The 25,665-nt window shown below is 39.4% G+C and overlaps 1 protein-coding gene across 2 annotated transcripts in view; it reads right to left on the bottom strand.

Moving 5' to 3' along the window:
- The window catches only part of pcsk5b (proprotein convertase subtilisin/kexin type 5b), a 118,781-nt gene extending 97,532 nt beyond the window's left edge, over positions 1-21,249 (bottom strand). Inside the window, exons 1-5 of one of the 2 annotated variants that reach the window (XM_089119395.1) lie at positions 20,697-21,249; positions 18,925-19,029; positions 16,540-16,683; positions 11,898-12,041; positions 11,221-11,297 (exon numbers count right to left, since the gene is read on the bottom strand). In XM_089119395.1, coding sequence (XP_088975521.1) covers positions 11,221-11,297; positions 11,898-12,041; positions 16,540-16,683; positions 18,925-19,029; positions 20,697-20,867 — 641 coding nt within the window. In that variant the 5' untranslated portion in view covers positions 20,868-21,249. The remainder of the gene's footprint in view (positions 1-11,220; positions 11,298-11,897; positions 12,042-16,539; positions 16,684-18,924; positions 19,030-20,696) is intronic. The other variant, XM_039680388.2, reaches the window with a different exon arrangement.
- Between the last annotated feature and the right edge of the window lie 4,416 nt (positions 21,250-25,665).

Here is a 25,665-nt window from a genome sequence, read left to right as displayed (position 1 = left end):
AATGTGGCTTTAACTGCTCCGTACTTGCCGCGTTTTATTTCTATAAATAAATTTCGTTTCAAATGGGGTCCAATCAGTTATTAAAGGTGTTAAAATTTTTTACTCTGTATCTCGAGGTTGCGGCGCGCACACTATGCACCGAGTATTAACCGATGGGCCTCGGTTAACGATTAATGAATAACTTGAAAACGTGCCCGCAGCCCTAGGCTACTTGTTATATCGCGCAAAAAATCGCTGCTTGAAATGGAGAATCGCCTGTACTGGTATCGGGACACTATTGCAGCCACTACGGCAATTGAGTTATTATACATGCTATCTTCCTAATTTAAAAAATAAATTAATTCATAATACCCGCTGAAATGGGTTGGGTTTTATGACGTTTGATCCAGAAAGGCGTGTTAGGGGTGGGGTCTGGGGCAGCGCTGTGGGGCTACTGGCCCGGCAGTGGAAACGCAAGCCCGGTGCTTGAGGCCCGAGGCCACTAGCTCGGCCCGGCTCGCTGTTAGCTCTGGCCCAGCCCTAGCCCGGCAGTGGAAACGCGGCTAATAAGTCTCTTATGAATTTTAGGAAGAGTGTAAAAAACTGGTCTAATCGGATGTTGACGATACAAGAATTTAAACTCCGATTGAGATATCCAACCCTACGTTTTAGTATTTGTTAATAATGACAATATCTCTGATCGATAGGTATTGGTAGGATCCCCAGGGAGTTTTTTATAAAACTTAATATTCTGTAATTGTGCAAGAATTTCGTGTTGGTATTTTTCCGAATCTTGGACTATATTGCCCCTCCTTTATCAGCTGGTTTTATAATGATACTTGGGTCACTTATCAATTCGGTCAAGGCTTTTTTTTCTCATTCAATGAAAGATTATGGGAGATATTATTACTGGAAGAACAAGTTTCCATCACATCTTGTTCGACCAAACGACAAAAAGTATGAATGGTGTGATTAGACGCATTAGGGCAGAAATTACTTTTAGGTCTAAAAGGTGTCCTAGATGCACCAGACTCTGATTTGGAGAAAAAGTACCGTAGTTTCATTTGTCTAAAACATTTGAACAGATCCACTTTTAGCCCAAAACAATTAACACCAACAGTAGGCACAAAAGATAGTCCTTTCGATAAAATCCCAATTTGGTCATCAGATAGTAGTTGAGTACCTGCGGGTCCACAGTCGTGAACTTCTTTGAGGCTCTTGAACCTCTTCGACATTTCTTCTTTGTGGTCTCCGTGGAGGGGCTCGCCTGTCCAAAAAAGAAGAAGTCGAAGCATGTGCACTTGAATCACTGTCGATGGTTAACTCACTTTCAGTAGAATCACTCTGTCCATTAAAAAAGGTTGCTCCATTTCTCCTCGTCCGATTGCGAAAAGATGATCCACGGACTGGTGCGTTGGCCTCTCGGGTCGCGCTGTCTCTCATGTCAGGCACGGTAGCTGGTCTCTTGTCCCATGGATAAACTTCATTCCGAAGGTAATCCTCTGTATCTCGTTTGTACTTCTTCAGCTTAATATCTTTCAAGTAATCTCTGTATTTCTCAGTGGACGACTTGATAGAGGAAAGAAAGGAATCGAAGTCAATGTGGGAAATAGATTTAATCTTTTCTTCAAGTCGGACGATTTTTTCATGGGTTTCACGTACATCAGCAGATACTTGTTCCACAATCAGAAGCATCAAATCCATAGAACACTTATTAAGAATCTCGCTCCATCTCTTTAAAAACAGTTTGTTCCGTTTGCACAATGTAGGAGGTTTTGGAATTCTCAGACCACGTGGGATTCTCTTGTTCCTCCAATATTCGCTCAGTGTAGAACCATGCATTTTTAACCGCATTTCGTTATGGTACAGTCTTTCAAGTTGCACCCGGTGTTCATCCTGTGATAAGTTAAAGTCCACGTTCTTCTCTGGGAAAAGGATCTTATCCGCATCTTCTTGCGTAAATGCCAGTGTGTTCGCGCAGTTTTCCGTCAAATTGTTGATTTCTTGAAAAGTGGTCATGTTTCTTTTTTTGCAAGTCTCAGGGTGCGTAGGATAACACTCTCCAGTCAACAAAGAGCCAATTAGTGACCCAACTCCATCGCACACCTGCAGGTGATAGGTGCGTCGGATAATAAGACCAGACTAGCTAGTCATTTAAGCAGATAAGGAACTCCCGCACACTATCATTACTTGCACTTTTGCAATCAAGTTCATTCACACACAACGTTTCGGTCACACGACCTTTGTCAGGAGGTCTGTTTGTCTATTAAAATGAATGCGCTGTCGATTAATTTTAAAAACAGACATGACAGCGGAATCTATACATCTCAATTCTCCAGCTGCAATCATCTCTGAGGGAAACCAGTTAGCGCTCTTTGATAACATGATGATTACGTCCCTGCAGATCATCTGTCCATCATCGTATAAAGCCTGCCCTGGCAATCTGATTGGCTCGTTCATTTTTTGCCTGATCATAATTACTCCTCAATGGATCGAGTCCAGACCGAACTTCCCGACCAAAAAATGTTGTGGGCGGAGTGCGGGCTGGCATCCAGGCTACATTTTCGCAGTTTCCCCTATTAAATCCAGTCACACAGCAGATCTTTTGCCACTCAGTCAGGCTGAGGGGATTTGTTCCGGCGGGAAAGTGACGTCAATGCATTCATTTCCCTCTATACATTCTTATCTTTAAAGATAAAGTAATTCAATAAAAAGAGTGAAACGCAGAATTGTTAAAACCCTGCTATTTGACACTAAAGGCCATTGCACACCGAGCACGAAATATTCGTATGCGTATTTTCGTGTTCGTCAGCTTAAAAATTCGTCACGCATAGAAACCTTGCACACCGAGTCCGTTGCGTATTTCTTAAACCTTTGCGGGAAAAAACGCAAAAATACCAAATGGATTCGTCAAGCAGTGAGGATGATTTTTGCCCTCTCTCTTATTGAAAAGGGAAGAAAGAAAAAAAAATATTACGTCCATCCAATCCTGAAATTGCGCCGAGAGGAAGGAGAGTTCCTTATCAAGGAGTTGCGAATTTATCCCGAGCGATTCAAAATTTACCTCAGAATGTCTGTGGGACAGTTCGATGCTTTGCTAGCGATTCTGGAGCCACATATTAAAAACAAGACCACCAATTTCCGTGAACCAATCGATTCTGAACGGAGACTGGCAGTGTGTCTGAAATGGACCAGGTATGGACACACACACACACACACACACACACACACACACACACACGGACAAATACACACCCGCGCGCGGCCCGTTGGAAGCGCTGGGCAGACAGAACAGCTAGGCTGTTATTGTGTATTGTGCCCAAATAATACATTAGTTATCGAATAGGCTGCTCAATCACACCTTATTCGATCCTAAATTTCAATCTGATTGAAAGGGGAGGTTTATTAATTTCATAATCCAATATAGAGAAGAGAACATAAACACTTGATCGAATTGAAAACCGAAACTGAAAGCACGGCGCATATGAATGATTTGAGGACGAGCTCCCCCCGGCCCTGAATTGTCAAAAGACCTCTCAAAATGCTGGCTCTGGATGCGAAAAACGCAGAAAATCGAACCCGATCCGATTAATTTTATGACGGACGAAAGTTTCGGAGGCGGTGTGCAAGCGTGACTGACATAACGTGAGGTCGAATTTTTTTTTTAACGTGCGAAAATTTCGGATGCGAATTTCGGACTCGGTGTGCAATGGCCTAAGTCTGCTAGCAGAATTCATGTCAATGAGAAAACCAGAAACACACACACCACACCTGAACAGAGCATTCCAGCATTTTCAGAACCGCACAAGACACTGGAACATTTGCAATAAAACCAAAAAACAAACAAACTGCTAACCACATTATATAGAATACATAAACCCATAAAGCATATAGAAAATACACCGTCACACACAATCAATAAACTGGGGTCAATAAACTGCAGTTCTACTGAAAGCCTAGAGCAAAGCCCATGTTCATCTGTGAGATATATAAACTTGCACTATTTACAATACAGCCACTCAGTTTGGAGCTCAAAAGTCCAGCGTCATACAGAACGACCTCCAGTGGTGAAGCTCACGGTCCAAACCCACTGCAGGGAAATAAAGACTCACATTACACAAACTATCAGCGGAGGAACCGACACAAAACATTCCAGCGCATAAAAGATCAACAGCTTGTGTAGGATTGACGCCAAACAAAATTAAATATGAGCAGTATTTTATATATATATATATATATATTATGAAGGGAGAGGGGGGCATAAAGGAAAAATATTTTTTCTATGCTCTTTTGAAAATGGTCACAACTATTATTCAGCAACAAAAATGAGACCCTCATTTTAACTCTTAGAGAAAGGAAGCTCTCAAAGGCTCTCTCTCTCTAATTCTTTTAATGATATTAAATTATTATTCAATAAGAAATAAAATAATATTTTTTTATTAATTAAAATATATATTTTTAAAGCTTTTATCAGATACAAACCCCATTACCTCTTATTATTGGTGATTACCAACACTACCACTAATATTATTGTTAATTATTATTCCATTAAATAACTGGGCAGTGTAACTGTGCAGTACACAGACGTTAACCAATCATAAAAAGGAGTTCAGTTCCATATGTAACTCTTTAAAGCTACAGTAGCAGTGGCATGTTTAATTCATGCTAAAACTACATTTTGTTTATTGCAAATAATCTCAACAAGCTAACAGACTTTAAGGGGAAAATGTAGTGCTATGAAAGTAGAATACGCCTCATTCAAAGGATTAAACTGCTAAATAGTTATGTTGTCTACACTTCCTGTCTGGGTGAGAACTTTTGAACTTCCTGCGCTGGAATCCTCACGGAGACGAAGTTGCTGCTACAGGAGGTGGATGGTATTCTATAGAGCGTGTCTATACATGCAGACCTAAACCTCTCCAACACACACTTCCTCTTGACAGCAGTGACGGCTTCAAACACTCCTCTCCTCCTCGGGCCACGGAAATACTTCTAATGGGGCTTCTAAAACTGTAAATTAAGAAGAGGAATAGTTGTGCTAAACGCTCATGCATACGTGCACTCACATGCAGAAATGGGGGATTGAGGAGCATTTCTGTAATACAGCATTCAGTGTCTGATATAGTCAAGAGTCACTACTCGAATGCATATATAAGTATTAAATTTCAGCACATAACTCGTCTCACAGTATTTGAGTTACGGACATGAATTCTACCTCAGGTGCGATATCGTTTTCTTCGACTATAATAAGGGGGGGGGGGGGGGTCCTTTAGACTTACACTGGAGGAGGGACGTAGAGACCTGCGGGTGGATTTGGAGATAAATATTTTACCATTCACATAAAAAGTTTTTGTATTACAAAAATAACAATTTGGAATTGGTGGGCCGTTTGTTAATGAAAATGGTCCAAAAAAAAAATGGCCCTTTATTCACATAAAATTATTAATATGGTTAGCTAAAAATATTAAAACTGAACTCAAAAGCTGGAGTGTTAGATGAAAAACTAATATTGACAAATAGCTGTTGAAGTTGAAACTAACATTAAACAAAAAATTTATATTAAAAATATATTAATATAAAAAAACGAATTAAAATGACAAAAGCACAAAACAAAATTAATCTAACCTTAAAATTAAAAAAAAAAATCTTAAATTATGAATTTAAATATTCATTAAAAACAGGCTTCCCACACATTGGTTAACTTCAAATTCAAGGACTTTTCTAGGTCCAATACCCTCACATTCAATTCAAGGATTCAAGGTTACATCATGTTACCTTGTAAGATTGTTTTCATGTGTAAAACAACTACGCAAAAAACAAGCTTTTATTTATGCATTTATATTTGACCATATTACAGTGATCTGATATTCTATTTGTCGTATTTCTGTTTTGCATAAACCTTAAGAATATTCGGTATATCCTATACCTGCACGTGAATGTTATGGCAACGACAACGTACAAAATAAAGTACCTCAATCGGGAAATACTTAAAGGAACACTCCGACTTTTTGGGACTTTAGCCTCACCTTACCCCCCAGAGTTAGATAAGTCCATACATACCTTTTTCATCTCCGTGCGTGCTATAAGTCTGTTTGACGCACCCACCGCTAGCCTAGCTTAGCACAAAGACTGGATGTGAATGGTTACAGCTTTCATACTAATCCAAATGAGTGACAAAATAACGCAAACATTTTCCTATTTACATGTTGTGATTTGTATAGTCACAGAATGTACAAGTAACAAAGTCAAATGAGACACAGACATCTTTTAACCGTATAAAACCTGGGAACTATTCTCTGAAGGCGAAGCACTGCTACTTTGGCGGAGTGATAACCGCATCACCTGAGACGCACCGTGGTGAGGAGCCGAGAGTTCGCTCAGAGTTTGGGTAACAGAGTCAGCAATTTATAAATAGTAAAAGCATAGTTTACAGTCATGGGTTTTCGCTCTATTGTAAATAGCTGCGACTGTAAACAGGGGAGATAATACCATGTTTCACAGAATACCAACTAAAAACGCTGACTGGATAAAGAAATGGCTAACTTACTCTGGATATTTATTCAAACACACCTAAATAGATTATCAAGGGACATTATGTTTGCTCGGTACATTTCAATGGACGACTATTTTGAAAAAATGGAATTTGCCACACGGACCATAATGTGCTGAAGGATACGGCTAAGTTATCCCATCGATAGCACAGACAGGACAAGTGGATCACCTGCGGCTGAGGTAAGTGTTCCGTTATGTTTTTAGATGACCTACTGTAACAGTGCCATTAGCCAGAGCGAATATAACGTTAGTGACACTATTATATGATTAGGGTATGAATATGTTTTTATCTTGATGCGGTGTGGACGCGCTTGGAAAAAAAACGAGCGCGTTCACCGCGTTGAACTTGCACCCTGCGCGCGGCGCGCCTAGTAGCCTAAATTTGAAATAACGAACTTGAGCATGCAAAAGGGTACGATAGGCTGTGAGTTCATTGTGCAAAAACAATTTGTGCTATTACTTTCCCCTTATTCTATCCTATACATAGTTCCCACATGACGTCACAACATACGGGCATTTGCCGATCCGGCGCCATTGCTGAGGGCAAAACATTAGCAGAAGCAATACGACTTGAACGAAGTGAAATGAGTTTCGTGCTATAAAGTGAAAATGGTCATCTCCTGCTGGGTCAATGGATGATAAAATCGTGCCGGAGGTTCAGTTAAATCGGGATTTTACACTATACCCGTCATTAGACTCCGTATGGATGAAGCTTTTGTCCGAACAACGACGGAGATTATGGCTGGCGAGCATAAACAGGAAAGAAACTCGCTCAAAACACGCAAGAATTTGTTTGACAAAAGCACAATGTTGTGTTTTATTGCTAGTGTAAACAAATATAAGTTAACACATTGCAGTTTGAATAATGTCCTGTATGAACTAAATGACGAGGTATTAAAAACATACAAAACAACATTGTTTCCACTGTTTGATCTCACATTCCAGCATTGCAATCTCAGATTATGTCCCTAAAGATCCCGCGTATAATGTAGTTCCGCATTACATTAATTAAATTGCACGCAAGTTATTTATTTTTATATTCATGCACCGAACCATGACGCCCGCAAGTACATGCATATTACAGAAAGCACTGGTGACTGTTTTAAGGGGAACATGGGAATTAACTTGTGCAGGCTATGGCTTTTTAATAGACATATTAACATCATGCTACTTCGCTATGATGACTAAGTTACTTTTCCATCGATTGCACTTGAGCAAACGTCACCAAACCAACCCCACGTCAATCTGATCGTACACCTCCAGTGTTTTCCAGGCTCAGAATTGCTTACATGTGTAAAAACTCCTCACCAATACCAGATAATGGTACACGTGAAAATACTGTATCTGAGGCAAAGTTGCATAATCAGTGCTCAGTGCTTCCTTCGTTACTGCATACGGATCCACACCATTTATGAATGAAATATTTGCATTGTAGCTCTCTCTGTCTTCATGATTTGCATAACAATATAAACAGAAATAAATATTTGTTTGTAAAACGACATTCTCTGATAAAACTTTGTAAACGCCTATGGTAAACACAGCGGTTTTGCCCTCAAAGATGGCGTCTCCGGGGAGGTCACGTGACATTAATTCGCCTGTGGGAACTATGTATAGTAATGCAATTATACTGTATATTATATACTGTTGAATACATTTGGTTCAGCTAATAAATTGCATTTAAAATATATTGATTCCTGTAATAATAATTATTTATTCATGTGATATTTATAAATCTGGGTGCGTTTTTGGTTGGAAATCAATGAAACATGGTACTGTATTACCTGGTCTCCCCTGTTTATTGTCACAGCTCATACAATAAAGCAAACAACCATGATAAACTATGCTTTTCTATCTAACGTTAGTAATTGCTGACTCTTTACTCCAACACTGAGCGAACTCTCTGCTCCTCGTCACGGTGCGTCTCAGGTGATTGTTATCACTCTGCCCAAGTAGCAGTGCTTCGCCTTCAGAAAATATAGTATTTATACGGTTAAAAGATATCTGCGTCTCATATGGCCTTGATATTTGCACACTCTGTGACTATACAAACCACAACATGTAAATAGGAAAACGTTTGCGTTATTTTGTCACTCATTTGGATTAGTATGAAAGCTGCAACCATTCACATCCAGTCTTTGTGCTAAGCTAGGCTAGCGGTGGGTGCGTCAAACAGACTTATAGCACGCACGGAGATGAAAAAGGTATGTATGGACTTATCTAACTCTGGGGGGTAAGGTGAATAGGCTAAAGTCCCAAAAAGTCGGAGTGTTCCTTTAACATAAAGTGTAAATGCGCGTAACTAACGTAAATCAAGAAAACAAAGGTCGCAAAGTATTGGCAAAATAACACATTAGCGGACCGGAGAGAATAATATGGAATTTTTGCACAAAAATAATTTCAAGCACTTTCAAGGACCTGTATCTATTTATGTTTATTTTCAAAAACTTCCCAAGGCCTTTAATTGAATTTTTTTTCAGATTCACAAACTTTCAAGGACTTCAAGGACCCATTGGGAACCCTGTATAATATAGCTATAAAAAAAAAAGTTATTATCAACATGGTTCAGAGAGTTGGTGTTTCCCGAGTTCCAATGAATATTTGCAAAGAGCATCGCAATGTTGTGTGGTTGGAACGACAGCTTTTGACCTGTGGTTAGAAGCATAGTTTCTTCTTTTTATGGCATGTAATCCTTTATCTGGAGCAAAATAAGCAAGCTGGCATTTAGTACAATTTATATTTTCCATTTCTAATATATAAACATTTAATTTGCAATGCATCTTATTGGCCTGGTTCCACAGACAGGGCTTAGATTAAACCAGGACTAGGCCTTAGTTCAGTTAGGACATTTAGCTTTTATAAACTCAAACAGACCAACATAAAGAAGTGAAATAAATTGTAACTCCAGTAATTTGCAACAGTACGGTTATGGGAAACAGTCATGACAGTTGATTTCTTTGATAATGCATCGTACAATGGTTTAAACGTACAGTATGCGATTTTTGGCCACCAGGGGTCACTTATTTAAAATAATAACAAAAGACATACTTTGATGACGTCGGCAAAGAGCGTGGGCTCACGGGAGTTGTTGTCGCTGTCAATGACAACCAGCTCAGCTCATGGCATGACATCATCGTTTCACAAAATATACGGATATACGGCATCTCTCTGTAGATTTAAAGCTTCTCGACAAGCTAAATGCAACCCCAATGTTTACCTGTGTCATGTTTCTCCTGTCTCAAACCCTTCTCGGGTCATATTTTTCACCCGTACGTTTGAGCTTTACTGAGCTGGCTGTAGCAGCAGAACGTGCAGGCAAAGTGTAATCGTGGTCCATAACTATAATACAGACGAATATAAATATTAATATTACGCTCCTTCAATGAATGACCTATTTTAGAACATTTTTCATATATAGGGCGCACCGGATTATAAAGCTCATAAGATACTGCAGTCAACGTTTGACCGGGTTTGCGTTATGCATCCACTATGTGTTAAAGGCTAAAGGGAATGTAGTGAGTGTGCGGCGCCCGAGGTGAGGCGTTTATTTAGTAAGCATGAGCGCGCTGAAGCGGGCACGTACATTCGCAGCCTGACTCATATGAGTATTCAATGTGCTCGCTAACAGCAACAGTTGGCTGTTTTGAATGAGACGAACCGGTTACTGTGAACGGGGAGCGCTTTATGCGCGAGCAGCACCGGGGACAGTGTGTCTGTTAAAAGTGAGCGTTTGTGAGCGGGCACGTGATTTACACACATAAAAATACGTACTACTTTTTTTTCTTCGTCATTTTCTTTGCTTTATTGGCGGTAGTCCAGTGTTCCCCTTTGTGTTTGGCGGGTTTCGCCGGGTTCCGCAAGCAAGTTAGAGAAAATTGAGGAGTCAAAGGTTATGACGCTATAGACGGGTGACGAAACGGAAATAAAGAAACGTCCCGTGTCTTCGAATTAAACTATAAATTTCTCCGTATTTGAAAGTTGGTGGAAACTGTCGGAATAATGCAAGTACACATCTAATAGAAATATATACCATAGATACAGTTATTTTTGTTATTTTTAAAGCAGAAAAAATACATATTGTGGCTTTAAGAAGCTACTTTTGTCGTTATTCAGTGCTCTGGAGCTCCAAGCAGAAACAGCAACACCACAGAGGACTAGAGCCCAAGCCAAGCTTTCAGTCTGTACGGTCCAAAAAAGCTGTAGAGCCATCTGGCACAGGCTCACACACACTGGTAAAGTGAGTGGCAGCCACAAAAACACATGGGGGTCTCCACCCACTCACCAAACACACCCATATATACATGCAACAAACCAAATATCAACATTCACCAAACACCTCAAAATACACACTGATCTAGAGCCAACATTTCCACTCACGCACATAATCTCTCAAAGAGGGCCAATTACAAAAATCACTTTTCACCAAACAAACTTACTTGCACACACAAGCCAAGCACCATATATACTCATACACCTATGAAATCCTTAGACACACAAAAAGCAAACTCCAAAAACCCACATTCACCAAACAAACTTGCCAAACACTCTTACTAGCGCACAGATCAAAAGCCAAATACCCACATTCGCACACACCACAGAGAGGACTATACAAATAAAGCCTTTCCAGGGATTTAATGACCTGAAATGCTCAAAGTATTGAGCGTGTGGATGTGTAATGAACTTTACTCTTACTTGTTCTCATTACTGGCATCATATCGGGGCATGGGATCCATGTCATTACCGTTTACGTCATAACTGGCCTCATTATCCTACAAACAGATCAAAAGGAAAAAAAAAGACATATGAGAACATATCCAAATGTGGATTTGTCCATCCATTATGTTCATGCACCAGTTAGGACACACAAAACATGCTAAAACTCAACAACAAAATACATAATTTTTGGACTTTTACATGTGAAAGACCTTTATAGAAACAGACTCAGGTTGTTTGCTTTTGTTTTCCTCAATGGGAAAAAAAAAATCCAAGAGTTCAGATGAGCCGAGAGAAAAATTAAGTAAAAATAAAAGGAGTTTCAATAAATATGGAGAAGTATCAATAAAAAAAAAAATCTCTTTATGAAATTAAATTAAATCAAAACAGTAACCGAGGCGTTCACACAGAACATAATTTCAAAATTGACTTAAAAATGCTATTCACAATCCCTACAAGCAAAACGATTTTAATTTAATTTTAAAGATTATATTCTAACTGGCAGAATTAAACACAAATGTATTTACAACAATTTTGAATTTTTACTTCCAACTGTTACTACTAGGAAAAAATAGCAACCACAATTCAGTATGCAGAGTACGCAATATGCAAGAATTTGATTCAAAACAGCCGAACATACATAGAGATACACTTACATAGTTCTGTGTGAGATCTGGGTGGTTTCTCTCGATGCCGTCATCCAGAATGGTAACCACCACATCCTTGCCCGTGTAGCCTCTCTTCCATGCGCCCACGATATTCATGTCAGACTGACAGTTATTGATGTTATCATTACAGTGCTGCATAGACACACATAAATGAGGACATGAAACTTAATTAGGTGATGATTTGCATAGTGTATGCTTACACTCATTTTTTGAACTTTGGGGTCAGTACGATTTTTTTTAAAGGGTCATGAAACCCCAAACCAAATTTTCTGAGATTTTAACAGAGGTATGTGTGTTGAACACGATTGAAGACAATGTTAGCATCTGTTACATTTAATAGTAGGGTTAAAATGCTTTAAAAAAAAATTCCGCTTTTGTCGTCTTCAAGGTTTAAAATCTTCATCGTGTCGTGACGTGGCCGTGCACTGTGAGTGTGTTGATGACTCATCTGTGTCTCATAATTATTAACAATACTGAGTTTTCTTATCCTATGAGAAGACACGGTCTCTTAATTGATCATGACACCACGTGGATCTTTCCAACGACAGACATGTCAAACAAACTGTGAGATTGCATATTAGATGATAGAGGCAATCATGGGACGCAAGTGTTTGTTTTCATGGTGCAAAGTCCAAGCATTGAATACGTTTCTTCGCCAGAGGGCTCGACTCTGGCTCTGGACGGTTGGTTTGCCATCAACCACGGACACATCTAAACACTATCTAAACTATAGTGTGTGCCGCAAACATTTTCTCGAGAGAGAGAGAGAGAGAGAGAGAGAGAGAGAGAGAGAGAGAGAGAGAGAGAGAGCTGCGACAAGTGGAGAATGGTGGACTTCGTCTTGTTGACAACTAATCCAAGTTGCGTCTTGTGAGTGATGCGGTATCCCCAGGACTTTTCTATCCCTTCAGAGGTGTGTGTGTGAGACTGTGTGTGTTTAAAATGAGAAGTCATCCACCTCGCAGAGCCATCTTTATTATGGGGTTCAGGGGGTGCATAGATCTATAGGCTATGCGCGGAAAGATTTTTTTAAGCAGAAAATCAATTTTCAAATGCATTTATAGTGTCTATATAAACCACCATATATTTTATAATGACATTATAATTATACATGTAGCCTATATTAATATGTTTTAAATAGAAATACGATTACTGTTGGCTAATATATGCAGGGCATTCAGGTACTATTGAAAGGACAATAGCTAATAAAGTGTCAGTGTATTTCATAAGACTTTAACTTTGCCAGCTATATAAAAAAAATCTAGCATTTCCTCACATTTTACTACTGCTTTTAGTGACAGTCGATATGCATGGGACATTGACAGTAATGGCCATACTGCACCCACTCCCTCCCTTCTTCTCACAGCTAGCCACGCCCATTTAAGTAGCATTTTAAGAGATTGTGAGCTAGACTTGAGCTGAAAGAGGGGGGTTTCATGACCTTTTAAAGACCTTTTGCCATCATGGAAATAAATAACATTTTAAAATAGTCATTCTATTCTTATAGTCACACATTTTATTCATACTCAATTAGATAAGTATTTTTGATCAAATAAATGCAGCCTTGGTATGCATAAGATCTATAATAAAGATTAAAAACCTCAAACTTTTTGAACTTGAATATGGAAAGTGTTTTTGGAGGATTCCCTTCATTTAGTGCTTGCGTTTGCAAATGTAAATCAAGTATAAGGCTATTCAATATTATTATAGAGTTTTTAAAAAGCACAGGGTGGATTCAAACCCACGTCTCCCACGATTTCTACAGCTCAATGTGTCTGAAGCATGCATGCTAAATACAATGTCAGAGTAAAAATAAAAACCTGGCTATTTTTGGAAAAGATTCCAAGCATGTGGTAAAAAGCAAACATTATATTTAAAACATATCTTTGTAAATTACTGCATCTTTTCCTTGCGTATCTCAGACACTGCAATTACATGTGTCACATGGAACCAAATGTACATTTTCATTGTGCCTAGAGTTGGAATTAGACCCCATCTGGAAAGTCAAGTTTATTTGCTCCCAAAGTACAACTTGCGGGTCAACAAGAGAAACCCGAGCCAAATGGATGCATTCAGGTCAAAGTATTAATGTTATCTGAGCCATATTAACCATTGACAGAGCTGTATAAAAACCCATTAGTGAACAAACGCTTAGTTCACTCTCGCCGTTTCGGTCTAAGCTATAAATACGATCATAGACAGAAAGTGATGACAACAGATGCAATGTGTGCTATGCATCAAGGTTTCAGTAGCAGCCAAAGTGGAACCTTTTGTACATTCTGGTAAATCTGAATGGCTGTTTATCATGCAAAAAGCAAAGATTTCTTCACATTCTTTAAGTGCAAACCACTGACTCTCGTGAGGTGAGGAACATGACAGCTATTAAAGGGTTAGTTCACCCAAAAATTATGTAATTAATAACTTATGTGAACCTCAATGGTTCTTGCAGAAGCTCAAACGTGCTGAATAACACTAGGATAAACTTTATTGGTTCTTGCTGAAGCTCAAACGTGCTGCGTAACGAGAGAATGAACCTCATTGGTTCTTGCAGAAGCTCAAACGTGCTGCGTAACACGAGAATGAACCTCATTGGTTCTTGCTGAAGCTCAAACGTGCTGCGTAACACGAGAATGAACCTCATTGGTTCTCGCAAACGTGCTGCGTAACACAAGAATGAACCTCATTGGTTCTTGCGGAAGCTCAAAAGCACTGTGTAACGAGAATGAACTTCATTGGTTCTTGCAGAAGCTCAAACGTGCTGTGTAACACGAGAATTAACCTCATTGGTTCTCGCAAACGTGCTGCGTAACACAAGAATGAACCTCATTGGTTCTTCCGGAAGCTCAAACGTGTTGCGTAACACGAGAATGAACCTCATTGGTTCTCGCAAACGTGCTGCGTGACACAAGAATGAACCTCATTGGTTCTTGCAGAAGCTCAAACGTGTTGCGTAACACAAGAATGAACCTCATTGGTTCTTGCAGAAGCTCAAACGTGCTGTGTAACACGAGAATGAACCTCATTGGTTCTCGCAAACGTGCTGCGTGACACAAGAATGAACCTCATTGGTTCTTGCGGAAGCTCAAACGTGTTGCGTAACACGAGAATGAACCTCATTGGTTCTCGCAAACGTGCTGCGTAACACAAGAATGAACCTCATTGGTTCTTGCGGAAGCTCAAACGTGCTGCATAACACAAGAATGAACCTCATTGGTTCTTGCGGAAGCTCAAACGTGTTGCGTAACACGAGAATGAACCTCATTGGTTCTCGCAAACGTTCTGCGTAACACAAAACGAGAATGAACCTCATTGGTTCTCGCAAACGTGTTGCGTAACACAAGAATGAACCTCATTGGTTCTTGCAGAAGCTCAAACGTGCTGCGTAACACAAGAATGAACCTCATTGGTTCTTGCAGAAGCTCAAACGTGCTGCGTAACACAAGAATGAACCTCATTGGTTCTCGCACGATAAGCAATCATGCTTAAGCTTCCATTTACCACAACTGTAACTGTTTGAGTTGATGAATGTTTCTGTGTGAATACAAGCTTAAATTCAATCTGTTTATCATATAAAATGATCGATTCAAAAATTTTGGACTAAACCACTCAATTCATTTGGAATAGTTTTACGATCTCTTTATGAACTTATTTGAAGCCAAAATGATAGTTGCGTAGCGGTCAACAGAGGGACAGAAAGCTCTCAGATTTCATCCAAAAGATCTTCATTTGTGTTCCAAAAAAGAACGAAAGTCTTACGTGTTTGGAACGACATGATTTTTGGGTGAACTATCCCTTTAAAACAAGAGCCTGTTTATACAATTACCTCACAGAAATTGTCTCAGCTAGAAGTTATGTCAGAGCTTACACTGAAAAGCTCAATGTATCTCTCTGGGTGGTTTTCACATGTAGAAACTCGGCTAATCTGGTGCGACAGGCATCGTTTCCTTTGAACGTTCAAACTGACAAATTAGTTTTAGTTAAAAACACTAAAGGTTTAATACCTGCCATTACGATTTAGCTAAAAGATGTCTTCAGCAACAGAAGATTGGCTTGGTTTGTCACTTAACTAAACACAACATTGTCTTTAATGAAAGCATTCACAAAACATTTGAATTCTGTAATAAGCAGTATTGCGGACTTCAACAGAATATTCAGCCGCAAATAACATAGGACGTGACTTGAATTTAGCCCATCAGGATTTTAAGTTAGTCTATGCTTTGACTGGACAATAATATCATGATATAATAGTCTTCATCCCAAAGTTTCATACTCAAATATTTTTACTTTGCTGCTATTAGAAGGAATCGCATTGTGAAATAAACTTCACAAATAAATTGACAGAATAAAATCCCCTGTCGCTGTGCCTTTTCTTACATCAGCAGAAAAGAAAAGTTGTTTCCTAGGCAAAAAACAACATTTTTCCTTTTACAAAGAGATGTGCTTGATGAATCATTCACTGTAAGACCTTGGTTAAGCACTTGACTTGAACAGCTCAAAAGTGACACAATTTGTTTGTTTTTTTTTGCAGTAGACTTGGAAATGATACAAACCATGACATTGATCAAGATCTCAATGTTTTTCAACCTTACCAATTCACAAAAACTAATTACAACATGTTGAGAATACTCACTATGTACCACATACTGCTCCATTTAGCATCATTGAAGTAAATCGAGTTGGACTGGACTATACTGGATTGTACAGGACCAGGATATGAGGGTTTATAATCTCGCTTTATTCTCCTCTTCACGACCTGCTGTTGCACCCATTCCACCTGAGAAAGAATGAGAAGAAATCCTTTAGGAACTGACAAACACCAACATCTTTTCACAACATCCCCTCTCTGTAACAGTCTTCTGATTAAATGAAAGACACTGGAATACAATAATGAGAAACATCCTACTTAGTAACAGTGTTGTTGTTGTTTTTTGCCATTAAAGTCATGAGAATTTTTGAGGCAAATAGGCTTACTTATGAAAAAATATCACAAAGCAAAAATACTTAAAGGGTTAGTTCACCCAAAAATGAAAATTCTGTCAGTATTTACTCACCCTCATGTTCTTCCAAACCTCAATGTGTTTATTTGTTCAGCTGAACACAAAGGAAGATATTCGGATGAATGTTTTAATCAAACAGATCTCATTCCCCATTGACTACCATAGTAGGAAACATTACAACATGTTTGTTTCCTACTATGGTAGTCAATGGGGAATGAGATCTGTTTGATTAAAACATTCTTCCAAATATCTTCCTTTGTGTTCAGCAGAACAAATAAACACATAGAGGTTTGGAACAACATGAGGGTGAGTAAATACTGACAGAATTTTTATTTTTGGGTGAACTAACCCTTTAAAGGACAAGTTCGGTATTTTACAATTAAAGCCCTGTTTTAAGATCGTCCCTGATGAAATAAAATAGTTAAGATTGTTTTTTAGACAAATGCTCCTGTCACGAGAATTTTTGGATTCTGTGTTAGCAGCAGCACCCATACCCCCCCCCCCCCCTTTATAATGACAGCATAGGTGCACTCGAACAATCATTCATTAAAACCTTACTTTACAAAGACATGAATCTCACCGAGTGTTCTGGGGTGTTCACTGATGTGCTCACACAAAAATCGCTGCAAAATATGCTTTCCAACAGGTTTTATCGTAGTTTTTGTCCAAGGCCATTTTCTTCCTGTTTTTGGTCGAAGTCCACAGTAGTCGATTGTCGGGTTTGCATGCGATCCTTAGTTATCTAGTTACCAATGATCGCGCACGTGAACGACAATTTACTATTGTGGACTTCGACCGAAAACAGGAAGAAAATGAAGTCGGACAAAAACTACGATAAAACCTGTTGGAAAGCATCTTTTGCAGCAATTTTTGTGTGAGCATATCAGTGAACACCCTAGACCACTCGGCGAGTTTCACGTCTTTGTAAACTAAAGTTTTATGCGTTTTTATGAATGATTGTTCGAGTGCACCTATGCTTTCATTATAAAGGTGGGGAGGTGCGAACACAGAATCCAAAAATTCTCGTGACAGGAGCATTTGTCTAAAAAACAATCTAAACTATTCTATTTCATCAGGGACGATCTTAAAACAGGGCTTTAATTGTAAAATACCAAACTTGTCCTTTAATAATGTAAAGTACCAACATTCTTCAAACATAAAAAGCATATCTTAAATGTTCCTTTCGATATTGAGGTGAAATATGACGACCTTTTGTTTTTCAAAAACAAATATTTTATCAACTTTTATATTTTATTTGATTTTTATCACCTCTGCTGAATAAAAAAAATTAACTTTTTGCAAACAGGTATGAGACACAAATGTGATCCTGGATCACAAAACCAGTCACAAGAAGCAGTAGCCATCAATACATTGTACGGGTCAAAATTATCGATTTTTCTTTTCTGCCATCAATGAAGATATTTTGCAAATTTCCTACCATAAATATATAAAACATGTATTTGATTTTTTTCCACCCTCAACCCATGTGACTGGTTTAGTGGTCCAGGGTCACAAATGGTTTTTGAAATCAGCGATGTTAAACCTTAAGAGATATGTCTTGACACCATATTTCAATTAATACACAAATATGTGATTTTTGGAGAGTGGTCCATTCTTGAACCCCTGGTCACAATTCACTTTCATTGTATGGAAAAGAGCAGCATGAACAAACTGCTAGGTATCTCCTTTTGTGTTCCACAAAAGAAAGACAATAAAAACATGTTTTGACCAACACTGTGTTCAAATCAGATTACAGAATTTACATTTTTGGATAAAACAATACAAAACAACAGCATGAGCATGGTGAGGTTTGTAATGTGTTAAACCAACTCTCCTTTTAAAGATTATTGACGAATACACTAAGCGTTGTTTATGATTGCGGAAACATTTAGTCACTTTGCATTGTTTAGCAACAGTTGTTCGTAATACACTGATTTCTAATCATAGATGAGCAAGATCAGGAGTCCATATAGACCATAGAACACACAGGTGTGGGGTTGTCATAGTGACAGTCTGACCTTTGGCTCCATGGAGATGAAGCTGTGTGAGCCTCTGCTGAAAAGCGTCGACCTTTTTATCGTCCGGCTGTGGAAAAAATGGTAGTAGTCCTTCAGATCACCAATCTACAGGGACAATACAAAACTGCCATTTAGTGCATAGCAAATAAAGAAGCATGACATAATAGCTATACAATATATCACCACATCACAAAATATCAGGTTGCGAAGCAAGAACCCAAACACACTACTTAGTAACTAAAAAGAGCAAATCGGGGCAGGTACATCTAATATGTAACAATATCGGTATGAATAAAAGGCAAGGGCTACAGCAATATTCACCACAGACATGTTGAAACTGGCTTAAGTGATTAATTATTTATAATGTCATTGACTGGAAGATTGGTTACTCAAGAGGCTGTATCACTTTCCACTGAACAGATTCATTTGACAAGTGCAAAAACACCAGGCAACCATGACACATTCTCCACAGACTACTGTACTCTATAGGGATACTGAAGTCTGCCATAAAAAAAACAATGAGTTTTGATGCCAATGATAAGCCTTGCCAGTTTACATTTAGTCAAGCAATTTCTTCAAAATTAACTTGATGTAGGGCAAACTTCTGAGTTCATAAATAGCATACTTTCTTGAATTTCACAAACAAACACATAGGCTACAACTGGCTCCTAAGGCAATCTCACATTCCAGGATCCTATAGCAGATTCCCACAGGAGTGCATGATGAGTCTGATGAGTTGCAAAGTTCAGGAGTGTTTTGAGCTTTCATAAGTAGTCCCTTTGGATGTGACAACCAGTTGAGGAAGGAACTCTTAGCTGGCACAATAAGCACTGATGAACGATAAGATAGCACATTGTGAAATCAAGAGATTGAACGCAGTTGCTGTGAAATCTCTAGATACATGGCAGATCTGAAATCTGGCATACGGGCTTGTTGCAGTAAAGAGCAAAGTTTAAGACGCCACCAAGCTTGCATTAACCTATTACTTATTTAAATGAACCAGCCATTTATTTTTTACCATCAAAGTACTAACTGGATAACGAAACATATTATTAAACTAAATTGTTATGAAGACTTTTTTTCTTGCTTCTCGGAAAGAAGATTGAGATTGAGGCCAGGGCATTTTATGCCACATAAATTATAATGCAGTACTTGACTTCAACTAAACTTGGCTTGACATATTAAAAACCAGACCTGCCTGTAAACAGCTGCATTACGTATAAATTTAGCTACCACGTATTTCACTTTAGTAGGATATTCGAAACGTAAAAGGTATAACACTTTTAGCCTTTGTAACATTTTCAGCATGTTCCAGTGAATGTTAAATGTCAGGAATCCTGCTGAAGCTCATGGCTTGAGTTCTTATTGATTTAAAATACAGAAGTACATCTAAAAATGATTTCGAAAATAGTAGATAGTAGATCCAAGCAGTAAAGTTTCAAAAACACCTGTTGTTATTGGGAGTCAGTCAGTAGAGACCTGTTTGTTCACTGGATTTTACTCTGAGAACTGGGTAATATTGGGCTAAAAATGAGTCTCCATGCACATCCATGAAGATTGAAACCTATAAAGCATAAATTCAACTTTCTCAACTATCACAACACAACATGTAAAACTCTGTGAAACTTGTGTAAAGGCTTCCAGCCTTGACGTTTGAACTTCAATCAAAGCTATAAGACACTTGAACTGATGGGAAACAGCGTTGGACAGCAAATACGATGAAATAATACACGTGAGGTGCTTCAAAACATCTTTGTGCAGGACACACGTACCTGGCCCAGGTTTCTATACCCATATTTATTGGCGATATGCTCTGCTTGCTCAGGTCCGCCGGCTATCCGAACAGCCCAGTGGTTGGTGTAAATCCGAGCTTTGCACGGAGAAGACGAGAAAAAAACCAAGCACAGCGAAACCAGGACGCACGGGAGGCTGTTCAAAACCATCTTTCGCCCTCTCTCTCTCGCCTCGACTCTCCCCAGCACCCCCGGTTCAGGAAAACAACCAAACTTCGTCTCGCTGTTCAGTGGGGATTCTCATAGAAGTGTCGCTTAAGCTCCACATATACTCAACAGAGGGTGAGCGCAGGATTTAAACTGGATACGAGCCTCCGAACGCTTCAGCCTGCAGCGCATCGGCCGCACACACTCCGACGCCACGGAGAGAGGGAGACACAAGAGTCTGTTTGCACAGCTTTGGCTTGATTTGTTCTCTCTAGACAGTGCCGTTACTTCTGCCTTTTTTTGTAAAGTGGAGATATGGTTCTAGCGCCTCCCTCAAATAACTACAGAGAGAGTCGGGAGAGTACGGACAACGAGCCGTGTGGGGTTACCGTGGCTCCGCAGGGTCTTAAAGACACACCGCGTTCCATCAACCCAGATCCGGCTGCGTTGAACTTGTGAATGTGACATTATTCCCAGATACCTCTGTGAAGATGACGACAAATTACACTGTTTTGTTATTCTGTATATTTATGGCCAGAAACGTAGTTTTATGACAAGTAATACATTTTTTAGTTTTTTTCCAGTCTTCAAACTTGATCGGCCATCATGGACTGGGGTGCTTAAATTTAATATAACAGCACTCGGTTGTTTCACTGTTGATTCACGTCCTAATTCAGAGGCTGCATCCTTCGATGGGCACATTTGAAGGCCAATTGCGTCATCACAGAGGCACGGCAAACTTTGATAGTAGTACTTAAGGCCACGTTTACACAAAGCCAGAAACGGATATTTTCCCCTTCTCCGTTTTCAATAATAACATCGTGCACACACCCGCGCATAAATATGCCATCGAGCACCATCATATCTATGCCAAACCTATGGGTGGCAGTGTAAGGAGAAGGATAAAGCCATGCAAGCCAATCAGAATCCTCAGAATCGACAAGAGAGAACCTAAAACGCTGTTTCTCCCAGTTGACACGACAACACATAACCGGCGTTTTCAGAAATCTGCACTTTGGTCGGAGTTTTTAGAAATAATCGTTTTCTGTGATAAAAACGGTGATTTCATCTAAATGAGAGGCCAAACCACAGGGAAATATCTGCGATTTCCCTTTGTGTGAACGGGGCCTAAATCTCAGAGATGTCTAATGGATGTCCATGTTCACATCTGCAAGATGTAGCCCATTTTTTTAGAGTATTTGCTCATCTGCAATGCGTCTCTAGGACGTTTCCTGTCAGGCGTTAAATAGACATAGAATAGAAATTGCCTTCCAACCAGAATCGGGCTGTGTTCCAATTCAATGGCACAATTCGAACCGCTTTAAAGTTTTTTTGTTTTTCACATTTAGCCCAATACTTGCATTTAAAAGTTAATTCAGCAATTAAAAAAAAAATCCTGTATTCACTGGTGCGCAATTAATTCTGGGATATGCAAGGCTGCAAAAGATCCATCTGTTGTATATGCTTTATTTAACAGGAAACAAAGGACGCATTTTGAGGCCGGATTTGCAAGACGTCTGTATGAGCACGTCATCTGGAAAGCATCTGCTGTGTACAAACATCTGAGAGACATCTTTAAGATGTCAGTTTTAAATTTAAGACATTTAAGTCTTTAAGCGATTTAAAGCTGTTTAAATGTTGACTCATATACTTGCCCTGATACTTATATACTCTGAGGTAAACCCGGAGTAGGAAAACACGGATCAATTACAGAATTATTTGATGCTTTTGTTTTCACTTCATTTTTAAGGCCCATTTGCACCAATGACAATAATGTCTCTAATATAATAGTCTATAATGTCAATAATGACTAGTTTTGATAATCCCTCTAATTCTATGACAATAGGGAAGTCCACACCACAATTATAACAATAACCAGGAACAATAATGTTGGAATCACTTTAAAGAGCTCAAGCTTTTAAAATGGCAAAAGACGAATCTGCAGTATGCTTAAAATAAACAGAATATTATCGTCTGTTGGAGTGGATGTCAATATAGTAATAGTTGTAGTTATATTTCTTAGTAAAGATGATAGCCTAACTATATGTTTAATAATCATCATTCTGAGACTGTGAGAATAGGGAAGTCCCCACCACAGATAATGATAACAACAGAGAAACGATATTGGAAACACATTCAAGCCGATTTTTTTCCAACTAATAATGAAAAATAAAAACATTGACAGCCAATCAGAATCTATCCTGCTTTAAAGAGCTTGAGCATTTAAAATGACAAAAGACAACCTCAGTTTTTACACACTTTAAATCAACAGAATCATATGGAGGCTTGTTTCCTCCATAGAATAAAACATTTGAAAAGATAATTGCGACTTTTTTCTTGCAATTGTGACTTTATATAACACAATTTTTACTTTAACATGCAATTACGAGTTTATATCTTGCAATTCTGACATATTTTCTCAGAATTGTCAGATAAAAACTCACAATGGCAAGTTATAAATTACAATTCTAAGGGAAAAAATGAATTTTTCTCAGAATTGTGAGTTTACATCTCAGTCTTTATTTGCGAGTTATAAAGTCCGAATTGTGCGCTATAGGCCTAAATAAGCTATTCTGAGGAAAAAAAATCTGAATTTATTTCCCGAGTTTATGCCTTGCAATTCTGACTTTATAACTCGCTATTGTGACTTTATATGTAAACTCGCAATTGTGAGAAATAAACTTCTCACTTTTTTCTTGAGGCAGAAACAAGCATTCCGTCATTATTATCACTTTTGATACTAAAGATGATAACCAATGTATAACGTTTTAATAATTGTTCTAATTTTATAAGAATGAAGTCTACAACACAGCAATAACAAAAATTTGTTGGAATTACTTTCAGGCCTTTTTTTTTCAGCAGATGAACAATAAATTCAATGACAACCAATCAGAATCCACCGACATTAGCTTGTGCAAATGGCTGCAGAAGTGTGATTATAATAGGCTAAAGCCCAATTTTTACTTCTGCGTCAAACTTAAGGCCAATTTATACTTCTGCGTAGGGTGCGCGCAGTAGGTACGGCGTAGCATACGCAGAGACGCGTCCCATACCGCGTACCCTTCGCCGTAGCCTGACGCGCACCTCCTCAAAAATGTAACTACACGTCACGACGACGCGGACCGCAAGATCTGTGATTGGTCGGCTTGGTAGCATCGCATTTCCTCCTACACATTTCCGCACATGCCTTCTCACGCATTTCCACACGTACCATCTCCTCCGACGTCTTCTCTCATTTCTGCCTTTCAGTTTTAGTAATTTCACTAAAATTAACTGTTTTTCCACCTCAATAAGCTCCAACTCCAACATGATCCGCTCTCTTTCAGGCTTGTAGTAACCTAGCCGCAACTCGGGGATGGAAACAGTGGAACATTAAAACCCTCCGCCGCCAACTAGCGTTTCGGAGCAGTACTGAAGAGCAACCAAGACCTGAACGCAGAAGTATAAATGCTCACAAAGGCGTTGCCTACGTGCGTAGCCAACGCCGTTCACAACGGCGTACCCTCGACGCAGAAGTATAAATTGGCCTTTAGGCCGTAGCTACGCCCCATTTTTTACTTCTGCGTCAAACTTATGCCGTAGCTATGCCCCAATTTTTACTTCTGCGTCAAACTTAGGCCGTAGCTATGCCGCAATTTTTACTTCTGCGTCAAACTTACGCCGTAGCTACGCCCCAATTTTTACTTCTGCGTCAAACTTACGCCGTAGCTACGCCTCAATTTATACTTCTGTGTCGAACTTATGCCATAGCTACGTCGTAGGCTGTGTGTAGCGCGTGTACCCTTCGGCGTACCCTGACATGCACCTCTCCAAAAAATGTAACAACACGTCAATTCTACGTGTCACGCAAACGCTTTGATTGATCTGTTAGAACCGCTCCCCGGGTTTACATGCTCCCTCTGCATGTAATTGCGCGTCAACACGGACAACGATTCAGAAGTATAAATGAAAACCAACGCATAGTCTAAAGCGTAGAGGCTCCGCCGTAGGTCAGACGCAGAAGTATAAATCAGCCTTAAGGCCAATTTATACTTCTGCGTCGAGGGTACGCCGTAGTGTACTTCTGCAGGTCTTGGTTGCTCTGCAGTACTGCTCCAAAACGCTAGTTGGCGGCGGAGGGTTTTAATGTTCCACTGTTTAGATTCCTCGTGGCTAGGTTACTACAAGCAATGGCGACTGAAAGAGAGCGGATCATGTTGGAGATGGAGCTTATTGAGGAGGAAAAAAAGGTTAATTTTAGTGAAATTACTAAAACTAAAAGGCAGAAACGAGAGAAGACGTCGGAGGAGATGGTACGTACGGGACTGCGTGAGATGGTACGTGCGGAAATGCGTAGGAGGAAATGCGATACTACCAAGCCGACCAATCACAGGTCTTGCGGTCCGCGTCGTCGCGACGTGTAGTTAAGGCCAATTTATACTTCTGCGTCGAGGGTACGCCGTAGTGTACGGCGTTGGCTACGCACGTAGGCGACGCCGTTGTGAGCATTTATACTTCTGCGTTCAGGTATTGGTTGCTCTGCAGTACTGCTCCGAAACGCTAGGAGGCGGCGGAGGGTTTTAATGTTCCACTGTGTTTAGATTCCTCGCGGCTAGGTTACTACAAGCAATAGCGACTGAAAGAGAGTGGATCATGTTGGAGTTGGAGCTTATTGGGGTGGAAAAACAGTTCATTTTAGTGAAATTACTAAAACTGAAAGGCAGAAATGAGAGAAGACGTCGGAGGAGATGGTACGTGTGGAAATGCGTGAGAAGGTACGTGCGGAAATGCGTATGAGGAAATACGATGCTACCAAGCCGAC

The sequence above is a fragment of the Pimephales promelas genome, chromosome 14, assembly GCF_988280905.1.
Source record: "Pimephales promelas chromosome 14, fPimPro1.hap1.1, whole genome shotgun sequence".
NCBI classification, from domain to species: domain Eukaryota; kingdom Metazoa; phylum Chordata; class Actinopteri; order Cypriniformes; family Leuciscidae; genus Pimephales; species Pimephales promelas.
Note: the sequence above shows the minus strand (reverse complement) of the source record. Positions and strands in the feature narration are given on the sequence as shown.